Below are 26,616 nucleotides of genomic sequence, written 5' to 3'. Positions count from 1 at the left end.
GCAGCTAATGCTACATCATTCTGGAGAAGGAAATGGCAAACCACTCTGGTATCTTTGTTAAGAAAAATCCAAAATGGTGTCACGAAGAGTTGGATATGACTGAAAATGACTGAACAACAACACTACATGATACAGGTCAGAAATGAAACATAGACATATGGAATTTTAACTAATTACCTAAGGAGAATTTTCTATGTGACTCTTTTTCAGGTCAGTTTTTCTGTGGAAATAAACGATGCAATGAAAAAGAAGGATTAAAGAGTTGGGAAGTGAATTTTGGCTATGTTGAACATGGTGAAAAGAGAAATGCACTTGTGAAATTAAGTAAGTTGATTTGGAAAGGATTGTTTTTGATTTAACATGACGTCTAACTAGAATTACTTCTTAAAACTATTAATGAATGTTCATTAGCAGATAAGGCAAAATTGGAAATCATATGTCTATTGTTAAAAAATTACTTGGTCTAATTACAAGTTAAAATTAAGTGACTTCCTCAAAATTGCCCTGTGCCTCATGATTTCTAATGGGACTTCTAGGTTCAAGAAGCCCTAGTGCTTTTTTTTTCTCCTGGCTCCCCCTTGCTTTTAAGTTAAAACACAGTCTTCTCTGTTTAGTGTTTAAAAGCGCTTCACAGTCTGGCTCTAACCCGTCTTTACAGGTGGATTACCCCTTACTCTGTATCCTCATGAACCTCACACTCTAACAAAATTGGTCTATTTGCTGTTCTCCATTCACAACATCCTTTGAACATCCCCTCGTGCCTGCAGTGCTTCATTTACTTACTTTATTCTCTTGAAACCTTTAGCTTCCTGCAAGGCTTATTAAGTGTCACCTCATATAAGAGGCCTTTTCTGAGTTCCCAGTTATTATTTGTTATTACCCCCCCCCCCCAAAGCCATGTGCTTATTATGTATGCCTCTTATATTTATTTATCTGTAAATATGGGATATTTCCCTCAGAACATAAGCTCCTCGAGAGCAAAGATTGTCTCAGTTTTATATTTGTGTCTCCAGAACCTACCACATATTAATTACTTAATAAATTCTTGTTGATTAATGAGGAAGTTAGCACATCAATATTGTGTTATCTTTTCATGCTACTACTAAATGTATGCTTACTTTACAGGATTGTTGTAAGGATCAAATAAGATAACATATATAAAGTGCCTTTTAAACCTTAAAGCATTATATAAGTATCATCAATTAGTCTTATTGTTAATAATTGTGCATCAGTAGTTTGTAGAAATAATTCTGTATCTGTCAAAATGAGGTGTCACTGGTTTTAGGGTTAAGACATGTATATCCATATATACATTTATTATCAGAGAAAAAAGCTTTTTTAAAAAAACATATAATCAATTCTTAACTATCTACATTTATAAAGGGGAGCATGATAATCTAAAAATAATTTCAGAAAGCATGAGACTTTGTCTGTCCAAAAAGGCATACTTCAGTGTAGAAAGTATTCTGAGGTTACTTTTATTCACCACTGATGTGCTGTAGCGGAGGTAAGTCACATAAGTACAATGAGAGGAAGTTGTTTTATAAGATCCTGATCACTGTCTCTTGACTGGCAAAGTGTAGTTGTCACGAGAGATTTTGGAGATTAACATAGTTATTTCTGCGTTGAAGGGGAGAAGACAAAAGTATGTATAATATATGATAATAGGTAATTCAGAAATCTTTTGTATTTGACTCTGGAGTGCATGAGGAGCATGAACATTCAACTGTTCATACACTACACCAGTGTTCATGCCTGGTCCCAGACCTTGCTTGATGTGGCCTTCTTTAGGACCTGGATAGACAATCTAGGAGGTAAGATACCACCACTTCTTTCGAGTGGGAATATTAAATTGGAAATCAAACAACCAAGGTTCTAATAATTTACCACATAAACTTGAGTAAGATATTTAGTTGCTCTTGCTTTACGTTTTCTGTGGGCACACATATGGGAATCGGTCTCTGTGCTTTCCTAAGTCATGTAGATATTTTGAAGAAAAATAAAGTAACATTCTATTATATGTATTAATGGACTGGTTGATATTGTGGATCAAGGAAATTCGCAAATAATCTCCGAATTTTATTTTAACAGTGAAAAAGCATTTATTGTGATTATTAAGCCACTAATGGCCACTATTTGCTGGTAAAAAGTATTGAAGAAAAGAACATATTTAAATCTGATCTCCATTCCTTGCTTCTGATCATTTCCTGCCATTATTTCATCTAAAGGTCAGCCAGTTGGATCAAGAGCAAGGAGCCTGGATAATCAAGCACCTAAAAGTTGGAGCTTTAGCTGTATTTGAAAGTTCATTGGTCTCTTAAGAGTAAAGATATTATATATAAACTGGTGGTTGTTCTTAGATTTCTTTGAATTGAAACGGGCTGGTGCTGGCAGCAACCTCTGTTAATTTGTTTATCGAACATACTGGTAACCCTTTACTCCTTCTTCCCCCCTAAAGTAATGTTATAATATTTTTTAATCAGCTGGATATGCTTATCTAACTTTATTTCTCCCCCAACCCTTTTTTGATTATGCTTATGACATCTTTTTGAGGTTAGGAGAGACAGATAATATGCCTATTATTTCTTTATCAAATTATTTCCATTAATACTACTTGAGAAAGAACATTTTGGAAAAAAAGGAAATTTGTGAAATTAAAAATGGTATGATAATTTGTTTATACAAATTTAGTTAAATAAATTTTATCACATATTTCTTTTAGGACTTTGCCAGGAATGTTCCTTCCGATTAAATTTTCATCACAGGTAATATAATCTTTAAAACAAATTTCATTTGGGCATCTCAAATACCATGTCTACTACTGCATCAGTACCCTTGAAGTAGGTGTTTATTTACCTATGTTAGATGCCTAAATATTGGTTTGAGGGTTGTTTGCTTGGCCAAATGGTTAGATAGTTGTATAGAATGTCAGGACTCCATTATATGCCCTTATAAGCCAGGAATATGGTGCTTGCTCGTTATCCATTTTGATCAGTCATTCAGTAAACATTTATTAAATACCTGCTGATTACCAAGGACTGTGCTAAGTGTTTTAGGTATGTATAATTATGTATAGCTATAAGCTCATAGCCCTGTATAGGTACAGTGGATGGGTGTTGAAATTTTTGTTGGAGAGCCTTTTCTCAGATACTGTAACAGATAGTTCCAACTTTTTGGTTCAGTGCATTTCAGGAAATTATGTCATAAAACATCTCCGTGTAGCAGTTTATAGTTTCCTATAGGAACAATGTTACAGTTGAATTGTTGTGTTTTTGATCAAGGGGACTTGGCCTTAGATTACAGATAATGACCAGTAGTATGTCCTAAAATCAAAGATAGAAAAACTCTAAAACTCACCGGTCACTTAACATAGTAAAATTATTGACCAAATCCTGTAAAATGGGCACTCATTGATTACATAAAGAATCCCAACATATTGTACAGAATTCAGATAGCACATTAAAAAATAGTATTATTGTATGTCACAAATTTGACCTATCTACAGATGTTAAAAATGTAATGGATGTTCATTCAAAAATATCTGCTTGCTACTTTGGAGTTTATTAGTGTATTTGGTGAGATTTTAGATGGACTAGGTCTCTTAAAGAACCATCGATGGAATTGTGAAGTAGTATTTTCTTTCCCTTTTAATAAATTTACTTGAAATAAGCTGTGACATTCAAAATAGTTACATTGACATTAGAGATCAAAATCATTGCACCATCGAAATATTTGGAGTTCTCATTAAATATTTTACTTGTTAGAGTTTGGAAAAGAAGAATTTCTTCTTATTTATTCTTCCCAACACCACCCAATTGCTTTGTCTCCTAATGTCAGAAACAGCCTAGAAAGAAAAAATAAGTTAAAGAAGGCGGGAGTTAGAGGGGGTAGGTTGTGGTGTTTGAGTGTGTTTTTCACTCTCAACCGGTGTTCCCCTTTTCTAATAGCATAGTTTCTATGGTAGAAACCTTTCAAATTAACATTAAAATATGATTGTATTTATAATGTTCCATTATTTCGATTGCATTTTTAAAAAAGCAACTATTTTTTGGTGACATAAAGGATAGAGTGCTGGACTTACAGTCAGAAAGACTGAGTTCAAATGCTTCAGATGCTTAACTAACTCTATGACTCTAGGCACTTAGATTCTTTCTGCCTCAGTTTTTTCCTTTGTAACATGGTGATATGATAACCTACCTAATTGGGTTGTTGTGAATACTGAATGAAATGACGTATATAAAGCATTTTGCAAACTCTAAAGCACTATATAAATGCTATTAATATTATTATTATTATTATTATTATTCTTACTTTCATCATTATCATCATCATCATAATGATTATTCCTAATTCTTAATTGACACTTTTTCACACATTGCTTCTTGTTTGGAAAAATCATATAAAGTCTACTGTTTGTTTAATTTTTAACATAAAGGAGAAAAGAAGTCAAACCAAAAAAGATAAGGCATAGAACTGAAGAAGATTGTGAAGAATCATCACATAAAAGATCCAAATTATCTTCTTCAAAAATGCAGACTTCCAAGAAAAAGAAGGGTAAAGGTATGAAGAAATCAATATGTAATTTATGTTTATAAAAAATTTAAAAGGCATAAATATAAAATCCATTTATAAATATAAAATTGAACCTCACTACTCTTCTTCAGATATAAAGTGCAAAAGATATAAGGGGATATTCCAAATGTCTTCAACATTTCAAAAGTTGTAACTTGCCAATGGGCAGAGAGTCAAGAAAATTAAATCCTAATCCCACCTTTTGTGTGACTGGGCAAGACTCTCATCTGTCAAATAAGGGAATTGGACCAAGTGATATCTGAGGTTACTCCCACATCTACAAGTTGAAATCTACCTTTAAAAAATTTTAGATAAATTAAATTTTAAGTCTCACTCTGAGAGTAACTTTTTTGTTCTTGTGGGCCCATGATGAGAAGTTGACTTTAAATTCACTAAATTCCTTATCATTATAATGAATAATCAACAGAAGCAAGCAGATAACTTAGAAGCTAAATGTCTTATGAATTTGATCCAATCCCAATGATAATGTTAGAATTTCAGAGCTAAAGCTGAATTATATCTTTGGACAGGAGAGGGCTGTCTTGCTCCACTTATGGAAATATGCATACTGTGTTTTTTCCCTTGTATTTCTAGTGAATTATTATGGTGAAGTGTCATAGTCTGAAGGCCAGTTTTGAAATTAGGAAATCTTGATGGCATGTTCTACCTGAGAATTGTAGTTTTGTCACCCTGGACAAGCCAAGCCTTTCAGTATCATTGACAACTCTCTAAGGCTCTCAGTTACAGATGAGTTGCTAGAATGCATCAATAAAGGGAGTTCCCACATTGTCAATTCCCCACTCTAGTGAAATCACAAGTCTGGACAAAAAAAGCAAATAACTAAATTATAAATGCCCTTTCATATGTTTTGAGCTAGGTTTAAGCTTGACCAAGTCATTTAAACTATAGAGAAAACATATTCACATTGTGTTAAGAAACAGAGCTGAAAGCAGAATTCTTACTTTGTCTTGTCTCTTGTCTCTCAGCCTTTGCATCAATTTTAAAATAATAATAGGAATTGTAGAGATTTATTCATTCAACATGCACATACGTACGTTATAATTTTTAATAAAATTTTAAGTGGTTTAATTTGGAGTGATCAGTTAGTTCTTAATTATGTTATTATAAAAATTAAATTTTATTAGTTTAGATCATTTTGTTTTAGGGTCGTTAATAGCCATTCATGTGCACATGTCCTCATTATTCTACATACTACATTTTTTAGAGTCCCTACCTTATAAGAACATATATGATACCTATAAGATAGTTATTCAAGCAACTAGGCAACAAGGAATATGTTGGATCTCCCTAAGTTCATGTACATATATGTAAAGAAAAGTAGATTATTATCCCCAGTCTGGTCACAGGAATAAAGAACTAGGTGAGAATATATCTGAGAAGTTTGTCCCAAGCCTTATCTGGGTTTGGGGGGCCAGGAATATAGGTAGAATGTGTTCTAGGGCCATTTCTGGGATTCAGATTTACTCTGAGCTCTGAAATAGTATGGGAGGTCAGTGATTTTAAGACCCAAATATTGAGTAAATGAATTACATAATCAATCAGGTTGGCCTTTTTGGTGTTTCTCCACATCAAATTACCTCAACCTACCCAAAATTATAGTATACATATGTGCTTGTTGAATGAATAAATCTCTTTTTATTAGGTTGTTGCCAAGTATTTAGCTACTTTTTATTTGCTTTCTTATTCATAGAAGATGAATAGGAGAAAATGAACAAGAAAGCATTTGTTTGGCTCTTGGCGGAGGAAACCATACCTGCCTCACAGTTTGTTATCTCTGCCCACTAGTTCTCTCATGCAGGCCTCTAAAGAGTTCGTGCCTGCTGAGCTTTGGTCTACGAGGTATCCACTTGGAATGAAAGTGGGGAAAGCAGGACTGTGCTCGATAATCAGGGGAGATTTGAGTTTTTGCCTTGCTGCTAGCTTTGTTTGCTTAAGTAGCTTAGAGCAAGGATAGGGAACCTGTGACTGGTTCCCCATCCCTGACTTAGAGTAACATAGGACAGCTAGGTGGCACAGTAGATAGAGTGCCAACCCTGGAATCAGGGAAGACTTCATTTTCCTGAGTTCAAATCCAGCTTCAGACACTTACTATCTATGCGAGTCTGGGCAAGTCACTTAACTCTGCCTGTTTCTCATCTGTAAAATGAGCTGAAGAAGGAAATGGCAAACCACTCCAATATCTGTGCCAGTCATTTTTTTCAGTCGTGTCTGACTTTGTGAACCCCATTTGTGGTTTTCTTGGCAAAGATATTGGATTAGTCTTCCTGACTCCAGGCCCAGCACTCTGTCCACAGTGCCACCTAGCTGCCCAGGTATCTTTGCCAAGGAAATCTAAATGGGGTCACAAAGAGTCCAACCATTGAAATGACTGAACAACAAGAGAGTAACAGCTGAGCTCTTTATCATTTTAATAAGAGTGCCTGGTATAAGGATCAAATGAGAGAGCTTATGTAAAGCATTCTGCAAACCTTGATGTGCTCTATATGCTAGCTCTTTTTTTTCCTTTTTTGTAATTTTCCCTCACTTAGGAAATGCAGTGGAATGATTTCATTAGTTTAGGAAATTCCCAGATGTGGGAGCTCCTTGTAACTGATTCAAGTCACCACCTTCTCTGTAACGGAAATTCTTAGAAAATTGCATATGGAAGTGAAGGCCTTTGGTTTGTGCCTCTACTTGTGTATGCTACTGACAGGTATTGAAAAACAGTTCTTGCCTCTAATGTCCTTGGGGTGTTATGAAAATTAATGTTTGTTTGCAAAGTACTTTAAGGATGCAAAAATTTCTCTAGAAATTTTTCTAATAATGCTGTGCATACACAAATATTTTTGAGGAGGAAATAAAAGTTACCACTTAAACTTCCTTTTTTCTTTATTAATGTTTTCTAGATATTTTTTAAGACCAGATATGTGTTTGTATGGGGAAGGATAATGTGAAATGGTAATAGATGAAGTGTGTGTATAATTAGACTCATATATGAAATTTCCCCTGGCCAGTAATAATCCCATTATGCAGAAATATATAATGTGATAGTCCTTTTATTGTGTTCTCAAGGCTTATCCATTCCCACCCAGCCTACCTCCATTTTGTCCTTCTCTTGGGATATACTTCTGAGCTCCCAAGTGTTACATGTGATTCAGAGAGATGATAGGTGGGCACTCATGTAAACAAATGTTAGGAATTCCACTTTGAATATTGATGGCTGTCCAGCTTTCTCATTCATCCACACTTCTGCCTCTTAAACAGTACCTAACACAGCTGACTCACAACAATTCAGCAATTTCCTGATGTGATTATTATCCTGACATTACAACCTGATTTCATAGCAAGAAAGAGATTATGTAGTAGAAGAAGGGATAGGAGATTAGGTTATCTACTAATCTACTTCGGTTTAATTATTTTTTAACAATTAAGTTAACGTTTTATTGATGCCTTTTGTTTTTTACATCACAGTCATTTCTAGATATAATGCTCTTCCCCCTGTCTGGTGACCCTTTCCTTGTAAGAAAGACCACAAAACAATAAAACCAACCAACATTGACTGTTTGGCTTCATTTAGAGTTAGAATTGGCTTCATTTTAATGTTTGTTTCATTTATATTATTGTTTTAATCAACAGACATTTATTAATCACTTACTATATGCTAGGCATTATGCTAGGACCTAGAGATATGACAGACGTAAATGTAGTTTGCCCTTGAGAGACTTACTTTCTTTTGGGACAGTCTTGGTGTATATCTTGTTTTTCTGGCTCATTCTCCTTCATTTAAGTTTTCTTATGTGTCTCTGGATTCCTCATATTTCTTTTGTTTTGTTATGATTAAGTAATATTCCATTATATTCATGTAGCTCAATTTATTTAGCCATTCTGCAATCAGTGCTTTTTTATTGTATTTCTAGTTTTATGTTAACTTTGTTTTAAGAAGTGAAAGATCTGTAGTATAGACAGGCAGATAGAATCAACTATGGTCAGACAAGTGTCACCCTTCCCCCCACTGGAGCTATTAATTCACCTTGACTTTCCAGTCAATCAATAAGTGTTTGGGGCATGCCTGACTAAGTTCTAAGGACTGTGCCCCACATTCTGGAGAGCAGATGCACACAAAGGGGGTATGAAACACAGGCCTTTGAATGGATTTATATTCTAGTTGGGAAGACACAACTGACAAATTTGAAACATTCAGAGAACAAAGCACCTAAACTTCATGGCACTGCTTATCAGTACCATATCATGTTATTGCCTAAGTGTTGTATAGTAAAGCTTTAATGAATGTGTAATTTTCTTTGCAGAACATTCTTCCTCAGAGAAATCAGAAGGATCAGATAATGGTAAGTATTAGATTTGGGTTATTCCCATGGAATTCTAAAGATTTGAATCATGTGAATTATTAAGAGGCATCTTAGCATGCTGATTGGGAGGGTTCCTTTTGGAATCAGAAAGACTTTGGTTGAAATCGTTCCTCTGTTACTTATTGGCTAGGTGACTTTGGTCACATGACTTAACCTCTTTGTATCAGAGATGACACTCTAGGTCTCCTAAGTCATAGTTGGGTTGTAATCTGGTAGAGGGTCCCCATTCTGGGAATTCCCAGTGATGATGAAATCATAGCTCCTTTGTTTATTTGAGTGAGTTAATAACTTTAATTTTGGAGTACTTGAATAATATGGATCATTTTATTAGCTGTGACTAAAATTTCTTCTAACATTTTAAAAATATGTCAGATTACCTTGTCTTTATTTTTGAGAGATTTTAACTGCTTTGTTTTTTAATGTCTCTTTACAAATGAATTAGTGGGGGCAGCTAGGTGGCGCGGTGGATAATGCATGGGCCTTGTAGTCAGGAGGACCTGAGTTCAAATGCAGCGTCAGACACATAACACTCACTAGCTGTGTGACTCTGGGCAAGTCACTTAACCCCAATCACATCAGGGACAGTGGATAAAAAATACAAAGTCAGTGGATGCATGTAAATTCTAGAGACAAACAGAAAAGGTGATTTGAGGAATTGTAAAGAGCTGGTAGAAATAGGGAGTGAGCACACAAATATATTTTTTATCCTTGTAGCATTAGAGAGTAGCAGGATTTTAACTACTTGAAGATAGTCCCAAATTATCAGGACACTTAGGATATAATTCTTTCTCTTTTAAAGTAGGTCTACTTTATAAGTTCATATGCTTTGGAGCATGTTTTTTCTTAACTCCAAAGTGACAAAAATGTCTTCACTTTTCTTGAGGCCGTTTCCCCATACTTCTCTCCCCCACCTTTTAAACAATTTTTTTTTTAATAACCGTGGGAATCTCTGTTCTGGTCAGGGGCCACCTAAGCAATACATTTAGTAATACATGTGGCACTAAAATGAATATTGTCTAAAGTCCCCGCTTGATTATTGAGCTGGGTGGAACAAGGAATTTTGTCAACAGGTCATTTCTGGTCAGTTTAAAAAAAAATAAACCTGGGGCAGCTAGGTGGCGCAATGGATGGAGCTCCGGCCTTGGAGTCAGGAGGACCTGAGTTCAAATGTGGCCTCAGACACATCACTTACTAGCTGTGTGACTTTGGGCAAGTCACTTAACCCCGATTACCTTACCAAAAAAGCAAAAAAACAAAAAAAATCCCTTTAAATAAGAATATTTAATTTGTTTAAAATAGGTTAAGATTCATCATTGCATTACTGTGCATATAAGTGCTTAATAAATCTTTATTGAGTAGAATCTGGTGCTTTGTTATATACTTTAATTTTATATAACTTGTAAATATTTTGTAGAAATGTGTTGTGAATTTAATTGTAAATTTCGAGGACATGGGTAGTTTTTAGCTATTCTGGAGTCAGAAAATGGTGGTCCTTAGAAAACTGATAAAATTTAAATTGTTGATTTCTTTGGAAGTTAATGAAATTTCTAATAGAGGTCGTGAGGTTTGAGAAATGTTTTCTTCTTAACGCCTGGCTTCCTACCTCATTATTCCATCGAAACTGCTCCCCCAAGTTACCAGTGATTACCTAATTATCCTTTTCTTGATCCTCAGTATCTTCTGCCTCTCTGTAACCTTTGACATTGTTGATCATTCTCTCCTCATTGATACTTTCTAGATTGTCCAAGCATTCCTTCTTAGTCTTCTTTGCTGGATCGTCTATCACGTCCTCTAGCCTTGAGTGTCCATCAGGTTTCTCCTTTGAGCCCCCTTCTTTTCTTCCTCTATACTACTTCACTCAGTGAATCTCTCAGCTCCCATGGATTTAATTACCATTTCTATGTGAACAATTCTCAAATCTGCCTATCTTCTTATACCTTACTCCTTCAACAGGTATTTTTCAGTTCAATGACACTGACCTCCTGGCTGTTCTAAGAACAAAATACTGCATCTCTTGGCTCTGGGCATTTTCTCTGACTGTTCCTTGTGCCCAAAATACTCTTTCTCCTATCTTTTACAGGATGCCTTTCCTAACCCCTCTTATTCTAATGCATGCCTTCTCTTAATTATTTCCTACTTATCCTTCATAGAGCTTTGTACATATTTCTTTGCTTATTGTCTTCCCCCATTAGCTTGTGAGCTCCCTGAGGGAAGACAGAGACTTATCTTTTGCCTCTTTTTGTATCCCAGCACTTAGCACCATGCCTGGCACATAAGTGCTTTATCAATGTTTATTGACTGACTGAGTTACCCTGCTAGGAAATAGTCTTTCTACAAACTAAGGTTATAAAAAAGCTCCATAAAGGATAAAAACTAACTTCTGATGTTAAGTATTAGAATGTCAAAACATAACACTTGGGGTATATGATTTTAATACTGATAATTGTCTTACTGCTATGAGAATCTGTTGCTAGTGTTCTTATTTCTGCAGGTTATCTCCCCAGTCCTGACAGATTTTTAATCTCTCTTCCCTTAGTTCATTGTGTTATTTTGGTTTGATGTTTTGTGAGTTCTCCTGAAATCTACATTGACCTCTTATCACAAAAGAATGAGGTTGATCTCTATCTAGATGTATCTATGTCATCTTCCTGACACCAGAGGATGTGATCATTTTCTCTAATATGCTTAAATTTAAGTATATTTGAGTTGTGTTCTTTCCTGCTGTTGAAATCATCAAAATTAGTACTCTAGAGGGAAGACAGTTCTAATCAGGGCTCTTTCTTGGCCTCTTCTCTCTCTACATAATTTCTCTTCCTGATCTCATCAGTTCCCACGTTTATGCAGATGACTCACAGATATCCAGCCCTACTCTCTGGGCATCACCAGCTGCCTATTGGACATCTCAGGATGTTCCAGAGACATTTAAAATTCAACATGTCCTAAAAAACGTCATCTTTTCCCCCTTCAAACTCATACCTCTTCCAAACTTCTTCCAAAGAAACATGGTCCCAAGGAATTCAGAGATGAGTGGCTTAGGTCCTCCCAGGCACAGTCTCTGGAGGCCCAGTATGGATGCTCGAATAGCACAACTGGTAGCATGAGATGGAGCCGATGTCACAGGTTTTGTAATCTAGTGATTATCTCTCCACTCTCCAATCCAATCTACACTTCATTACTTATTATACCGTTCTGTATTGTTATTGTGATTGTTGGTTTGTTAGTTTCCCTCGTCGCTGAAAACTGGATTGTATACTGAACTGTGTACACGTCTTGGTTTTTGGAATGGACTTGTCAGCTCTTCTCCATACTAATGTACCATCACCATATAGTAGTACAAAAGGAACAACTATGAGTTATACTTAATCAAAACTGTGTGAAAGTTTAATGTTCCATTTTTCATAACTATTCTTTGATAGTTGCTGGATGGAACCTTAGAGATCTTCTAGTCAATCCTTTCTTTTAAAGATAAGGAAAATAAGCCCTAGGGAGGTATGGCGACTTTACCATGGTCACAGTAGTCAGTATTAGAGCAGAGATTCAAACCCATGTTCTCTGACTCCAGACATAAGTGTTCTTTCTAGTATACCATATTTTCTGTATGAGCCTTAGAGATATATATCTATATAGATATATAATCTCTCTCATGTACAAACATACATATATATGTGTGTATGTATATGTGTGTGTGTATGTGTATGTGTGTGTGTATGGAGTCTTCTCTCTAGGATTTTCTAAGTAAAACATGATGTCAGCAAATAATAATAGGTTTGTCTCTTTGCCTATTTTTATGCCTTTCATTGCATTCTTGTGTGTTACTATTATTGCTAACATTTTTTAAACTATATCAGATAATAGTGGGGAGAAGGGAACATCTTTGCATTACTCCTATATTTATTTGGAAAGCTTCTAATGTAGAATAAGAGAAGGTTAATAAGTACCAACCTATATGCTCAGTTTATTTCTACCAAACTTTTATGAGAATGATCAACATGAATTAAAGGACACCCTGGATGAAGGTATAAAGGGAAACAGGTTTTCAAAAATGACTTTCAATAGCAGACAACAACAACAACAACAACAGTAATAGCTAACATTTATATAGCACTTACTGTGTGCCAGGTGCTTTACAATGGGAGGTAGGTGCTATTATTATCCCTATTTTACAGATGAAGAAACAGACAAACAGAGGTTAAGTGACTTGCCCAGGATCACACAGCTAGCAAGTGTCTGAGGCCAGATTTGAACTCAAGTCTTCCTGCCTCCAGGCCTTGCTCTCTATCCACTGCAGTGCCCAACTTTATTTTTACTTTATATTCACAGCGAAAAGTCATAGAGAATACAAGATCTTCTTTTACTTTTTTTCACTACAAGAAAACATTTGATTTGTCAGAGCAGAAGACTGCCTTAAAAACTGTAATAAGGTGTTAACCTATGCATATGTCAAAATCATACACAGTATTCCTTGAAAGATAATAAAGCAGAGTTAACTTTGTTCAGCAATCTTCTGATTATTAAATCAAGTGAGGCACAATATAGGGAGATGTGTTTGCCAGATGTGTTTGCTACTAGCATGAAGGACATTCAAATGTGAGTCCAAATGGAAGAATACTTCCTAACTGATAGTGAGGTCCTGCAGATGTGTCTATTTCTGGAGGATGACTTTACATTGATTGCGTCAAGCCCTGAAGTATTATAGAGGTCTCCTAAAGGAGGAGAGTCTTTGGGAAATGGCATTGTGTTTTTAATGACTCTAAACAAAGCTTCGTCTTTTATTTTTTTTTCCTTTTCTATTTTATGTTTAAAAAATTTTTAAACTTTTTTTGAATTCTACATTTTCTCCCTTCTTACAGCCCCTCCCCTACCCATTGAGAAGGCAAGCAATATTATGCCCATTTTATATGTGAAGTCATGCAAAGCATATTTCCTTTTTTTAATTTTTTTTTATTTTTGACAAATGCTAAAACTTAAATACATAATAAGAAAAGAGAAAGAAACATTACAAACTTAAATATAAAATAAGAAAAGAAAAAATATGTCATATGACAGCAGAACATAGAGGATTCAAAATATATAGCAATCACTTTTCATTTCAAGAAAGCCTGTATCTGAAATACTGTGCGTTATGTTGAAAACTGGCCATCTTTGCTTCCTTGTAGGTTTTCTTTTGTTCTCTGCTGTACAATTTTTACTTTGTTCTTTTCCCCCCTCCCTCCCCGCTATCTGCCACCCCAATGCTATAATTGAGCATGGATGTATTTATATATAAGTATTGATATATTCATACACATATGCATATATTCACATGCATACATATGCACTTTCCCTAAGAGATTCTATTTCTAATCTTTGTTTTTATGTTTGTGCATATCTCTTTTTTCTTTTCTCTCCTAACTCCTCTACTTTATTTCTACCTGCTACCTTGCCCTCTTATTGCTTGACCTACCCCAGCATATTTCCTTTTTTAAAAATTTTATTATTTATTTATTTTTAGCATACTTTTAAAAACATTTTGAGTTCCAAATTCTCTCCCTTTTGACCCTCTTCCATCTATTGAGAAGGTGAACAATGAATTTATCAGTTATACATGTAAAATCATTTAAAACATATTTCCATATTAACCATGTTGCAAAAAAAGGACAAGAAAAATAAAGTGGAAAAATTATACTTCAATTTGCATTCAAGCTTTTATTAGTACTCTCTCTAAGAGGTGGGTAGCATTTTCATCATGAGTCCTTTGGGATTGTCTTGAATGGTGTTGATCAGAGTAGTTAAGCCTTTCACAGTTGATCATCATTCCAATATTGCTGTACTGTGTACAGTGTTCTCCTGGTTCTGCTCACTTGACTTTGCATCATGTAAGTCTTCCTGGGTCTTTCTGAACCTATCACCTTTGATATTTCTTATAGCACAATAGTATTCCATCACTATCATATACATAATTTATTCAGCCATTTCCCAAATGATGGACATCCCTTCACTTTCTAATTCTTTCACATAAAAAGAGTTGCTTTAAATATTTTTGTACATATAGATTCTTTCCCTTTTTCTTTCATCACTTTGGGATATGGACTTAATAGTGGTTTTTCTGGGTCAAAGAGTATGCACAATTTTATAGACCTTTCGGCATAGTTCCAAATTGTTCTTCAGAATGTTGAACCAGTTTGCAGCTTCACCAATAGTACAGTAGTGAACCTGTTTTTTTCTACATCCCCTCCAGCATTTGTCATTTTCCTTTTCTGTTATGTTAGTCAATCTGATGGGTGTGAGGTAGTATCTCAGAGTTGTTTTAATTTGCATTTCTCTAATTATTAGTGGATTTAGAGCATTTTTTATATGACTATTGATAGCTTTGATTTCTTCTTCTGAAAACTGCCTGTTCATATCCTTTAACCTCTAATCATTTGGGAAATGGCTCTTATTTTTATATATTTTGTCCAGTTCCCTATATATTTGAGAAATGAGGCCTTTATCAGAGAAAGTGACTATATAAATCCCCCGAGTTTCCTATTTTCCTCCTAATTCTGGCTACATTGGTTTTATTTGTACAAAACCTTTGTAATCTCATGTAATCAAAATTATCCATTGTTGATCTATGCTTAGTTTCTGCCAACCTGCTTTCTAGTTTTCCCATGAGTTTTTTGTCAAATAATTAATTCTTGCCCCCCACAGCTTGTATTTCTACGTTTATCAAACACTAGAGTACTGTGGTCATTTGCTTCTATATATGGTTCAGGAAGAGTTGGACACTGCTGAAGCAACTGAACAATATGAAAGAGGTGCCAGTCCAGTTTGAATATCCTGTACAAACATTACAGATAGTGCTTGCTCTTGGTTTTAAATAGATACTACTTAACATTTTAAGAAAAGCTCCATTTGATGAGTTTGTTGTTGTTCAGTTGTTTCAGCAGTGTCCAACTCTTCCTGAACCCATTTGGGGTTTTCTTACAAAGATACTGGAGTGGTTTACCATTTCCTTCTCCAGTTCTTTTTAGAGATGAGGAAACTGAGGCAAACAGGACTAAGTGACTTGCCCAGGATCACACAGCTAGTAAGCATCTGAGGCCAGATTTGAACTCAGGAAGATGAGTCTTCCTGACTCTAGGCCCAGCACTCTATCCACCGTACCCCCTAGCTGCCTTAATTCAATGGTTACTGCTTTGTAATATAATTTGAAATCCGGTACTGGTAGGCCACCTTCCTTCACATTTTTTTTCATTGATTCCCTTGGTAATTCTCCTTTCACATTTTTTTCCATTGATTCCCTTGATAATTTTTGACCTTTTATTCTTCCAGATGAATTTTATCATTATTTTTCTAGCTCCATAAAATAATTCTGTAGTTTTGATTTGTAAAGCATTGAGGAAGTAAATTAATTTAGGTAGAATTGTCATTTTTATTATGTTAGCTTGGCCTACTCATGAGTGATTAATATTTCTCCAGTTGTTTAAATCTCTTTATTTGTATGAAAACTGTTTTGTACTTGTGTTAACATTGTTTCTGGGTTTGTCTTGGCAGGTAGACTTCCAAGTATTTAGATTGTCTGTAGTTATTTTAAATGGAATTTCTCTTTCTATCTCTTTCTGCTGAGTTTTGTTGGTAATATGTAGAAATACTGATGTAAGTTTATTTTATATTCTGTAACTTTGCTAAAATTATTAATTGGTTCAATTAGTTTTTTAGTTAATTCTCTAGAGTTCTCTAAGTATTGCTCTACTGTTATATAGACACCATATTGTTGCCTATTCTTATTCTTTCAGTTTCTTTTTCTTTTCTTATTGCTGTAGCTAAAAATCTAAAACAGTATTGAATAATAGTAGTGATAAAGCACGTGCTTGCTTCACCCCTGATTGTATTGGAAAAGTTTTTTGTATTAGAAAGGCTCCCATTACAGATAATGCTTGTTCTTGGTTTTATATAGATATTTTTATCATAGGAAAAGCTTCATTTATTCCTGTGCTTTCTAGTGTTTTGGATAGGAATGGGTATTATATTTTGTCAAAAGCTTTTTCTCCATCTGTTGATATAATTGTATGATTTTTGTTGTTTTTGATGTCAGTTGTGCTTTTCGTTTTCCTAATATTGAACCAGCCCTGCATTCCTGGTATATAAATCCTGTGTGATCATAGTGTGTGATCTTTGTGATATATTAATGCTGTTTCCCTACTAGTATTTTATTTTAAATTTTTGCATCAATATTGGTGAAATTGCTCTGGATAAGTTGCAGTATGTGTGATTGAAGGAAGTACTTATCCTGATGAGATCATACACCTGTCAATATATTGAAGTAAGTCATGTGAAAGAGACACTGTACTTATTTTGCATGGCCTCAGAGACCAGACTTTGGAGCAGTGGTTGGAAGTTACAAAAAAGTAGACTTTATTTTATATAATGAAGTACTTTCTTACAGTTAGAGCTAGACAAAAGAGAACAATTCTCCATCATTGAAAGTCTTCAATGAAGGCTATCATATCACTTCCTAGAAATGTTGCAAGAGGAATTCCTTTTGAAGTATAGGTTGTACTGGATGATCCATGAGGGCTCTCTTGCCAGTGAGGTTCTTCATGCCCAAAATAACCCAGCTAGGAAATTGAAGAACTGAGACTGAGAGTTGGGTCTTCTGAGCTAAGCAAGTCTTCAGGCTCTATCAGTCAACCTAGTTGAGCTCATCTGTTTCTTATCTCATCTAACATATTCCCTTTTTGAACCTATGGATGCATGTTCAAGTCATTTATGATTGCAGAAGTATTTGCTTAGCGGTAATTATTTTAGTAGCTGTGTATAATCCGTCATATTAATGTGCTGTGGGCATCAGTTATAGAGACTTCTTTTGCTCAAATTTTGGTGAATAAAGCTTTTTTATTCCCAAATGTATGCCAGTGATAACCATAGTAGGTTGTCTTCGTCAAACAAGCATTTATTAAATTCCTACTGTGCGCTCATATGTTGTACTAGACGCTGGCATAAAAAGACACAAAACAGTCTTGCTTTCAGGGAGCTTACAGTCAATGGAGGAGTAATAACAAGGATAACTAGATGGCATGGTAGATTGAGTGCCAAACTGGGAACCAGGAAAACCTGAGTTTGAATCTTCCCTCAAACACTTAGCTGTGAAAATTTATACAGGTCACTTAACCTTTTAGCCCCAGTTTCCTCATCTATGAAATGGGGATAACATAATAGCACCTGCATCAACAGAGTTGTTGTGAGAATCAAATAATATTATATCTACATAGGTGCATTGTGCAGATATGTGTGTCAGCTATTATTATTCTCTGTTCTTCTACCACTCTTTTTCTGACACCTCATTCTGTTCAGAGAGCAGCACATTCTTTGGTCATGAAAGGAGTAGTTGGTCTTCAAAGAGGACTACTGTTCTGAGGCTGCATTCTTTGTGGCATGTGACATAATTTTGATTTATTAGCTTATTCCAAAAAATGATCCTCACAAAATGACTTCAAATGCATCCATTTTTCTGTTTGAGTACAGACCCAGAGCTTACTCATTGAGTCATTTGTTAATGTATTATTAATTGGAGATTTTAGTGATTTCTTCACTAGAATTAAAACATTTTCATGTGGGCTTCATTTTAGTATCTGATTGATCAGGTAAATGTCTGCATGTACATATTTGCCAGTAATTACTGAATAGTTTTGAAATTGGAGCATGAATCCTGCTTTGAACTGGACATTCTCTCACCATTGTTTCCATAGTAACACCATTCCCAAATTCAAAAGGTAGCAGCAGGCACTATTGTGATAACTTGAAGCCATTGTCATTTTTGAGGAAATAACATTTCTTTGTAAAATTGGTTCTTTGAAGATACTTAGCTATGTCTTGTGTTTATAACTCTTCAAAGTAAAGGAGTTGTCTTACACTAAACCATGGGTGGGGAACCTGTGGCCTCAACACTATATGTGGCCCTCTAGGTCCTCAGGTGTGGCCCTTTGACTGAATCCAAACTTCACCAAACAAGGATTTGTTCTGTAAAACTTGGACTCAGTCAAAATGCTGCACCCAAGGACCTAGAAGGACATATGTGGCCTCGAGGCCACAGGTTCCACACCCATGCACTAAACTAACCTCTACTTATTTTCATCATTAAACTTAGATTATGTGATTCCTCTCCTCCTCCAAAACAAACTGTTACAGAAAGGCTGCATTAAGGGAGAATCCTTGGGAAGGACACAGAGAGATGGAATGGTTGTTATTAGCCAATTGAAAGTTGGTTCAGGGACAAGAATCTTGGCATGAGAGCTTTCAAAAGCTTTGTAAATCTTATTCTCTATAGAATTAGCAGAGTGCCTTTAGAGTGATTGTTTGACTAAAAGACTCCTAAATAATCATCTTTTTCTTTCTCTACCTTATTGCAGTGAACTTTAGTAGAAATGGTACAAGTGGATTTTATGCTCTCTTTTCATGTAGTTCAAATTGCAGTATCAATAATTCCCATTTAAGTACTCATTATTGAGCCTGAGGTTGATTATTTATTCTCAGACTTTTATTATGGTATTTTCTTTGCATTTGGTGTTAAGTGGTTCTTTTTTCCTATCTTTTGTTGTTGTTATTGTTGGCATTCTGTGCCAGAACAGACTAGGTTAGGACCAAAGTTCAGATACTTGTGTTTATATAAGGATCGGAGTCCAACAGATTTAGGGCCACCATGGCAAATCAATACTACTTTGTTTTCACAGTGTATTAAACTAAGTAACATTGTGCATTGACAAACAGAATTCTTGTTTGTTGATTCCTTTCTTTCCTTTTTTTTTTTTTTAACATAAATGGTTGTTATTGACAGGTAATCATTTGCTAACTATTACTTTGTGTAGGCATAATTTTAATGCTGTATGATACAGTATTTAACATTTTGTAATACTATTTAATACAGAAAGGACCATCTAAAATTAGTTGTAATTATTCTTTTTTTCTTGGAAATATGTTGTTTTATATATTTGGAAAATATTTTATCATAATAAACCATGGCAATTTTTTCTAGAGCTAGAATCTTTCACTAGAGCTAAGAAAATCAAGTCCCTTAAATCTTTTGAAAAAAATTTCTTAGTTATTTTTAGTTTTCAACATTCACTTCCATAAGATTTTGAGTTCTAAATTTTCTTCCCATCTCTCCCCTACCCCTGCCCTAAGACAGCATGCAATTTGATATAGGCTCTCTGTATACATTCATATTAAACCTATTTTCACATTAGTCATGTTGTAAAGAAGAATTAGAACCAATGGGAGAAACCCTGAGAAAGAAGAAACAAACAGAAAAAGAAAAAGAAAGAGAGCAAATAGTACACTTCCATCTGCATTCAGACTCTATAGTTCTTTCTCTGGGTGTGGATAGTGTTTTCCATTGTGAGTCTTTTGGAGTTGTCTTAGATCCTTACATTGCTTAGAAGAGCTAAGTCTATGAAAGTCAGTCATTGCACAGTGTGGCAGCTGTGGTGTACAATGTTCTCTTGGTTTTGCTTACTTCACTCAGCATCAGTTCATATAAGTCTTTCCAGGTTTTTTCTGAAGTCTGCCTGTTTTTATAGCAAAATAGTACTCCATTACATTCATATACCATAACTTGTTCAGCCATTCCCCAGTTGATGGGCATTCCCTCAATTTCTAATTCTTTGCCACCCCAAAAAGAGCAGCTATAAATATTTTTGTACATGTGGGTCTTTTTACCATTTGTATGATCTCTTTGGAATACAGACCTAGAAGTGGTATTGCTGGGTCAAAAGGTAGGCACATTTTTATAGCCTTTTGGGCATAGTTCCAAATTGCTCTCCAGAATGGTTGGATCAGTTCACAACTCCACCAACAATACATTAGTGTCCAATTTTCCTACGTCTTCTCCAGCATTTATCATTTTCCTGCTTTGTCATGTTAGGTGTGATGTGGTACCTCAGAATTGTTTTGATTTGTGTTTCTCTAATCAATAGTGACTTAGAGCATTTTTCATGACTATAGATAGCTTTAATTTCTTCATCTGAAAACTGCCTGTTCATATCCTTTGACCATTTATCATTTGGGGAATGTAAGTTCCTTAAATCTTAATCCTGCTGTAAGGATGAAGCCTACATATATTAAGAAAAAAAACATAAGTAAAGCCAAAACTATAAAACATAAGCATCCTTTGTGCATGGCAGATAGATTGTCACTCCCAGAAGTTCATTAGTAAGACAGTTGTTATAGTTACTTTAGCTCAGTGAAACTTGAAAAACCATTTCATGAGCTACTAAATCTTTGATCTTTCTGCTGAGAATTTCAGTGAAAGAGCTGATTGGTACACACCTATTGTTTTGCTCAATTTTTTAAAAAGCTTCTTAATATTTATTGGCTAATATAATTAAGTTTACAATATACTGCAATGATAGAAACCAAGTTGCAGTTAGATTCAAAGCTAATTTAATGTCTTGGTGGGTCATGATGTGAATATAAAGCTATTGGTTGCTCAAAATGTGTGTGTGTGTTTTTTTTTAAGTAACTTTCAAATTTTAATTTCCTTAGAAAACTGTGATGAGGAAGAAGGTACTTCAGAAGCAGAGCTATGGAAGGGTCCTCTGCAGGAAACAGATGAAAAATCACAGTAAGTTTTGCTATTGATAAGCAGTGCAACAAACTTAAAAACTTCATCTGAAAGTTACCATCCTGTCCTGTCTTTAGTAACTAATGCAGAGGTTCAGTATCAAAAATGACTGCTTTTATGGCAGAGATGACATGGCTTAGGGAGACCAGAATCTATTCCAAATCTCTAGCCAGAAAGAGGATAAAACAGAGAATGATCCCAGCTCTTGTTATAAATGTACCTCTTGGCTATAGGGGCTATGTGTATTAGTGGCTGTCACAAAAAGTAGACAAGGTTGTGTAGAAGAACCATGGACTCTTAAAGCTAAAAAGATTGACATCTATTCCTTAAATCCCTCTAGTATATACTTAAATAGGGTATAAATAGTATATTCTTTAAAAACTCCTACGATAACCTGTCCCATGTGGAAAGAAATAGTAACAGTTGCCTTCATTTTCCATTCCATAGATTAAAAACCAGAATATCATGAACCTTTCTAGGAAAACTTCTGATCTTTTTTTTCTTTTAACAGGGAAGAAGAGTTTGATGAATATTTTCAAGATCTATTTCTGTGAAGCATCAAGGATGGAGCCTTTATTCCTTAATGTGAAAATCTTCCTTGAGCCTCTTTTTTTAATTAGACTTTTATGTTTTCTTTATCAAGTTGAAACTTGAGTAGTTTCTGTTTAGAAACAGCCAATCATCCAGCTACATCTGACAGTAATGTACTTTATTTGACACATTAACTTTGTTACAGAGTGCAGTTCTGCATAACCTGTAGAGCTAATTGCTTCTGTAGAGGCTTAAATCACTTGGCCACAAAGTCAGTTTCATCAGTGGTTAAATTTGGACAGATTTTCAAGAAGGATGACATGTGATTTATTTCATCCTTGCTCACAAGGAAATACTATTTTAGAAAGGAAAAAAAAAACCTTCTTGCATTGCTTTTTCCCCAAATTTCTTCCTCAAGTCCAGTTCATATTTGACTATAGAAGACAATTCTTATCTTATAGCTATTTCTCTGTGATACTATGAAAGCTATATGAAGGAATCTTATAATTAGGAGTGGAAGTTTGCTGGAGAGAACCATAAGAAGCATACTGTTCTCCTTACCTCTGTCCTTTTCCATATATCCTTAAATGGAATTTGTTTTGCTAAGGAACAGAGGAGCCAACTGGTTCTTGCAGAACCTCTACTTGAGATGAGGGAAGAGAAGTGGGAGGTAGGAGTTGGGAAGTGATATTGACCAGGTAGGCCTTCTTCCCTCCTCTTGTTAAATTTGCAGAGGATTATCCTTAGAAAATCAGTTTTGGTATGTGTTTTGTTCTTTGCTGTTAGTATGTTCTTTGTTTAAATTACTACTTGGAAGTGAGGCAACTTCTGAAGTGTGTTATAAGTAAAGTAATTCTATAGGGAATATTATAGGGAGGTGTGGTGGCCAAGTACTTAGCAAGCTGGCCTCTGTTTTCAACAGAAAAATGTAGATTCATGTCATGCCTCTGACACATACTGGCTCTGTGATCTGTGCAAGTCATTTAACCTCTCAGTGCCCCTAGACAAATCTCTTATGACTCTCATGTTGCAGAGCAGATATTAATCTGCATTAGTAGAGGGTTCCCCTATGCCAATGAAATCATTGGTCTATGAAATCTAATGGTCTAGTCCATTATTATTATGAATATTATGAAGCTGTGGGGATGGCCTGTAGTAAGTGTTTTTGCTGGTTTGGTTAATTGCCTACAAAAATATCCTACTACAAAAAATGCTTTCTCTGATCTCTCTATCTACAAAAGTCATTTTCTAAAAATGTTGTTGATTTTATTCTGTTTATGGGGAAGAGGAAAAGAAAAGTCCCCCTTTCCCCTCCTATCTAAATTCCCAGACCATTTACTTCAATAAAATATAACAGAAAAAAGTTTGCAGGCTTAGAGGTGGGGTGAAGAAGTTTGAATGGCTCTCTTCACTTAGTAATTTACTTCAGAGAATCAGAAGCTGTATTTCATCCTTTAATTCTTAGTAGGATATGATTTCTAGTAGTGTGATGATAACTATATTAGCTCATATTACATAATTCTGGCTTATTTACCAAGTGTTTTTGTCACAAAATCTCTATGAAGAATGTTATCAATAGAGCATGGTTCCACTACAACTATTAAAATATTTTATGTTTTTTACCAATTCAGACTGGTTTTCTCCATTGTAGTTACTCTAAATAATAAAAGTTTTATTGAGGCTAAATTAGAAAGCAAGTCAAGTTGGTCTTCTCCATTCCCCTCTCATTTCACTTTTCATGACCCATTCCCCCATAATTTTGGCATCTTCATTTACACACTTACTCTGTTCAGTCAGGGGGCATGTCTAGCATTCTCTCACTTTAGTCCCACCTGTCCTTGCCTGGCCTCCTCACTATGTCTTTCCACACTTAGTAACCAAGTGGAATTTGTTGCAATAGAAGTCATGGGCCACTTGAGTCCCATATACAAAATTATTACTGTTGTATATTTCAAACACTAGCTATTATCTTGGCCTCTAAGAGTTTGTGTGCTTTCTGAAGTGTTTGCCACTGAGAAAAACAGTTTATATACACTGAGAGGATTTAACTGAATAAGTTATATACATATACATTCTTGGATATAGTAACACAGATAACCTGTAAAAGAGAGTAGGTTCTTGGATAATGATGGATGGTAATGAGAAAATGGGTTAAAAGTGACTACAAAATTCTATTAGTTTCATTGAAACCCATATCAATACCATGTTAACTTTTAAAGACTTTTTTATAGAATTGATTAGTTATTATGATATTAAACCATAAAATGTGCAATTGAATCTGCTTTTTTTTAATGTTCACTATACCCATTTATTTAGTCATCGAGTTTGATGTATCAGGCACTGTGGAGGAGAGTAACATGGATTACGCAATTTGTTCTGTGCCATTAGGAAGAAGTAAATAGTCCATTCCTGTGTTAGTTACTGTAATAGCTTGTGATCTACATTGTGTTAAGTGAATTTTCTACTCAAATTACTATTAGCCTATGGTTTCAATGATAAAAAAATGTGATTTTTGAGAATGGAAAGGATTTGGTATGTTTGTAAAGAATAGGAATGAGATATAAATAGTTGAATATACAATAAAGTATTTTAATAAGATACTTTCATTCTTTATATCTTTAGTACTTAAAAAGAGAGTAACTAATTAAAAATCATAAGGGAAAAGATGACTTTAATAAATTATAGTGTCATAGGTATAGATTTTGAATGAAAAATCTTTAGGTTTGGAAACAAATTTAATGTTAATTGGACAAGGAGGTGGAGCCAAAGTGGCACAGCAGGAGGAAGCAAAGCAGCTGAGCTCCCATCCACGAAACTACTCCAAACAGATCTAGAAAATGCACCAAATTGAATCCGGAGAGGAAAATTCCAAAATTCCAGCTCAGTCCTTGGCATAGGAAGAAAGACAGGTCTATGGATACTGTGGATGGGTCAGTCCAAGATCACATCATGCATGGAACACTATAGAGCCCAGAGAGAAGCCGTGTACCAGGGCAAGAGGAAGTGGTAGACCCAAATCACTGTGCCCCCATACCCACATCAGGGCACTACGATGGGGACAGGTGCCAGCTGACAGATTTGTCACCCACAACCCAGTTCCGGGTCATAGATCCAGGGCAGACAGGAAGAGCACCTGCTCCAAAGAGGCATTCTTTAGTAGACAGGCCCCTGGGCGGTACACTGAGAAAGGAGAATGTCTAGAAGGGAACAGCAGCGGTCTGGCTCAGACCACAGGAGTATAGTAGGATCTCAGTCCAGCATCTAACCCAGCCTTCAGAAGTATAATCAGGACAAGAATCCCAGATCAATCCCAGCCTGCAGTTCTGTCACTCTGAACCAGCAGAATTTCTGGCTAGCTAATAGGACCTGAGTCTACTATCATTCTGTTCTCACTCAGGAATTTGCAGAGCTCAGACCAGGGAGGCAGCAGACTTTTTGTCCTGGATCAGACCACTTTGAGAACATTGAAAGCTTGCAGATCCCTAGCCTGTTGCTGAGATCCTGAAATAACACAATACCTCCCTGCCCCCCCCCAAAAAAAAAAACAGCAGAAAGACCAGACCAGACCTACTTTCCATAAGGGCTGTAGAGCCCAGCCTTAACATTCAATCTAAAGTGAGGAAGTAAGCTGGAAGAATAGGTCAAAAAAAAAAGAGAGAGAGAATCCCACATAAAGTTATGGTGGCAGGAATGCTCAAGACCCAAATGCAGAAAAGAACAACTCCAAAACATCTACAACCAAAGCCTCAAAAAAACATAGCTTGGGCACAAACTTAACTAGAATTCTTGGAAGAAATGTCAGCAAGAGTTTTTAGAAGTTTGTATAAGTGAAATGGGAACTCTTGAGGAAACAATTAGGAAAAAATTAGAGCTATGGAAGAAAGAATTGGAAAGAAAATTAATAACTTGGCACAAGGGGTACAAAAACCTTGTCCAAACAACAAATGCCCTGAAAATTAGAGTATACCAAATAGAAAGCCAAGACTACATTAGACAAGAAATATTAAAACAAAGTCAAGAGGCCGCAAAAAACAAAGTAAATGTAATGTGTCACATAGCTAAAACAACTGACCTGGAAACAGATCAAGGAGAAAATCTTATGAATCGTTGGATTACTTGAAAGCCATGACCAAAAACTGAGCCTACACATCCTATTTCAAGAAATGTTTTAAAAAAAAAAAACCCTATTCAAATTTCTTAGAATAAAAGAGCAAAGTAGAAACCACAGGTTACTTCCTGAAAGATAACCCTAAATGAAAACTCTATGGAACATCAGAGCCAAAATCCAGAGCTTCCAGGTCAAAGGAAAAAATGCTTCAAGCAGCGAAAGAAATTCAAGAACCAAGGAGCCATAGTCAGAATTATGTATGATTTAGCAACCACAATTATAAAGGATCAGAGAACTTAGAATATGACATTCTAGAAAGCAAAGGATATAGATCTATTACCAAGAAAAAAAAATTGAATATAGCCCTACAGGGGAAAAAATGGATATTTAATGAAATAGAGAATTACGCATACGTAGTTGATTGAGCAAGGAAATATTTGTTATGTTTAAATAATAGA

The 26,616-nt window shown here is 35.3% G+C and overlaps 1 protein-coding gene across 1 annotated transcript in view; it reads left to right on the top strand.

Moving 5' to 3' along the window:
• The window catches only part of LOC114026232 (protein FRA10AC1), a 55,331-nt gene extending 30,735 nt beyond the window's left edge, over positions 1–24,596 (top strand). Inside the window, exons 9-14 of the mRNA XM_027839897.1 lie at positions 211–324; positions 2,723–2,765; positions 4,436–4,560; positions 8,880–8,918; positions 21,441–21,519; positions 22,031–24,596. Coding sequence (XP_027695698.1) covers positions 211–324; positions 2,723–2,765; positions 4,436–4,560; positions 8,880–8,918; positions 21,441–21,519; positions 22,031–22,073 — 443 coding nt within the window. The 3' untranslated portion in view covers positions 22,074–24,596. The remainder of the gene's footprint in view (positions 1–210; positions 325–2,722; positions 2,766–4,435; positions 4,561–8,879; positions 8,919–21,440; positions 21,520–22,030) is intronic.
• Positions 24,597–26,616: the final 2,020 nt, after the last annotated feature.

The sequence above is a fragment of the Vombatus ursinus genome, unplaced genomic scaffold, assembly GCF_900497805.2.
Source record: "Vombatus ursinus unplaced genomic scaffold, bare-nosed wombat genome assembly UNPS02014833.1, whole genome shotgun sequence".
Classification (NCBI taxonomy): Eukaryota; Metazoa; Chordata; class Mammalia; order Diprotodontia; family Vombatidae; genus Vombatus; species Vombatus ursinus.
The sequence above is the reverse complement of the archived record's forward strand: the minus strand, read 5'-3'. Positions and strand labels throughout refer to the sequence as shown.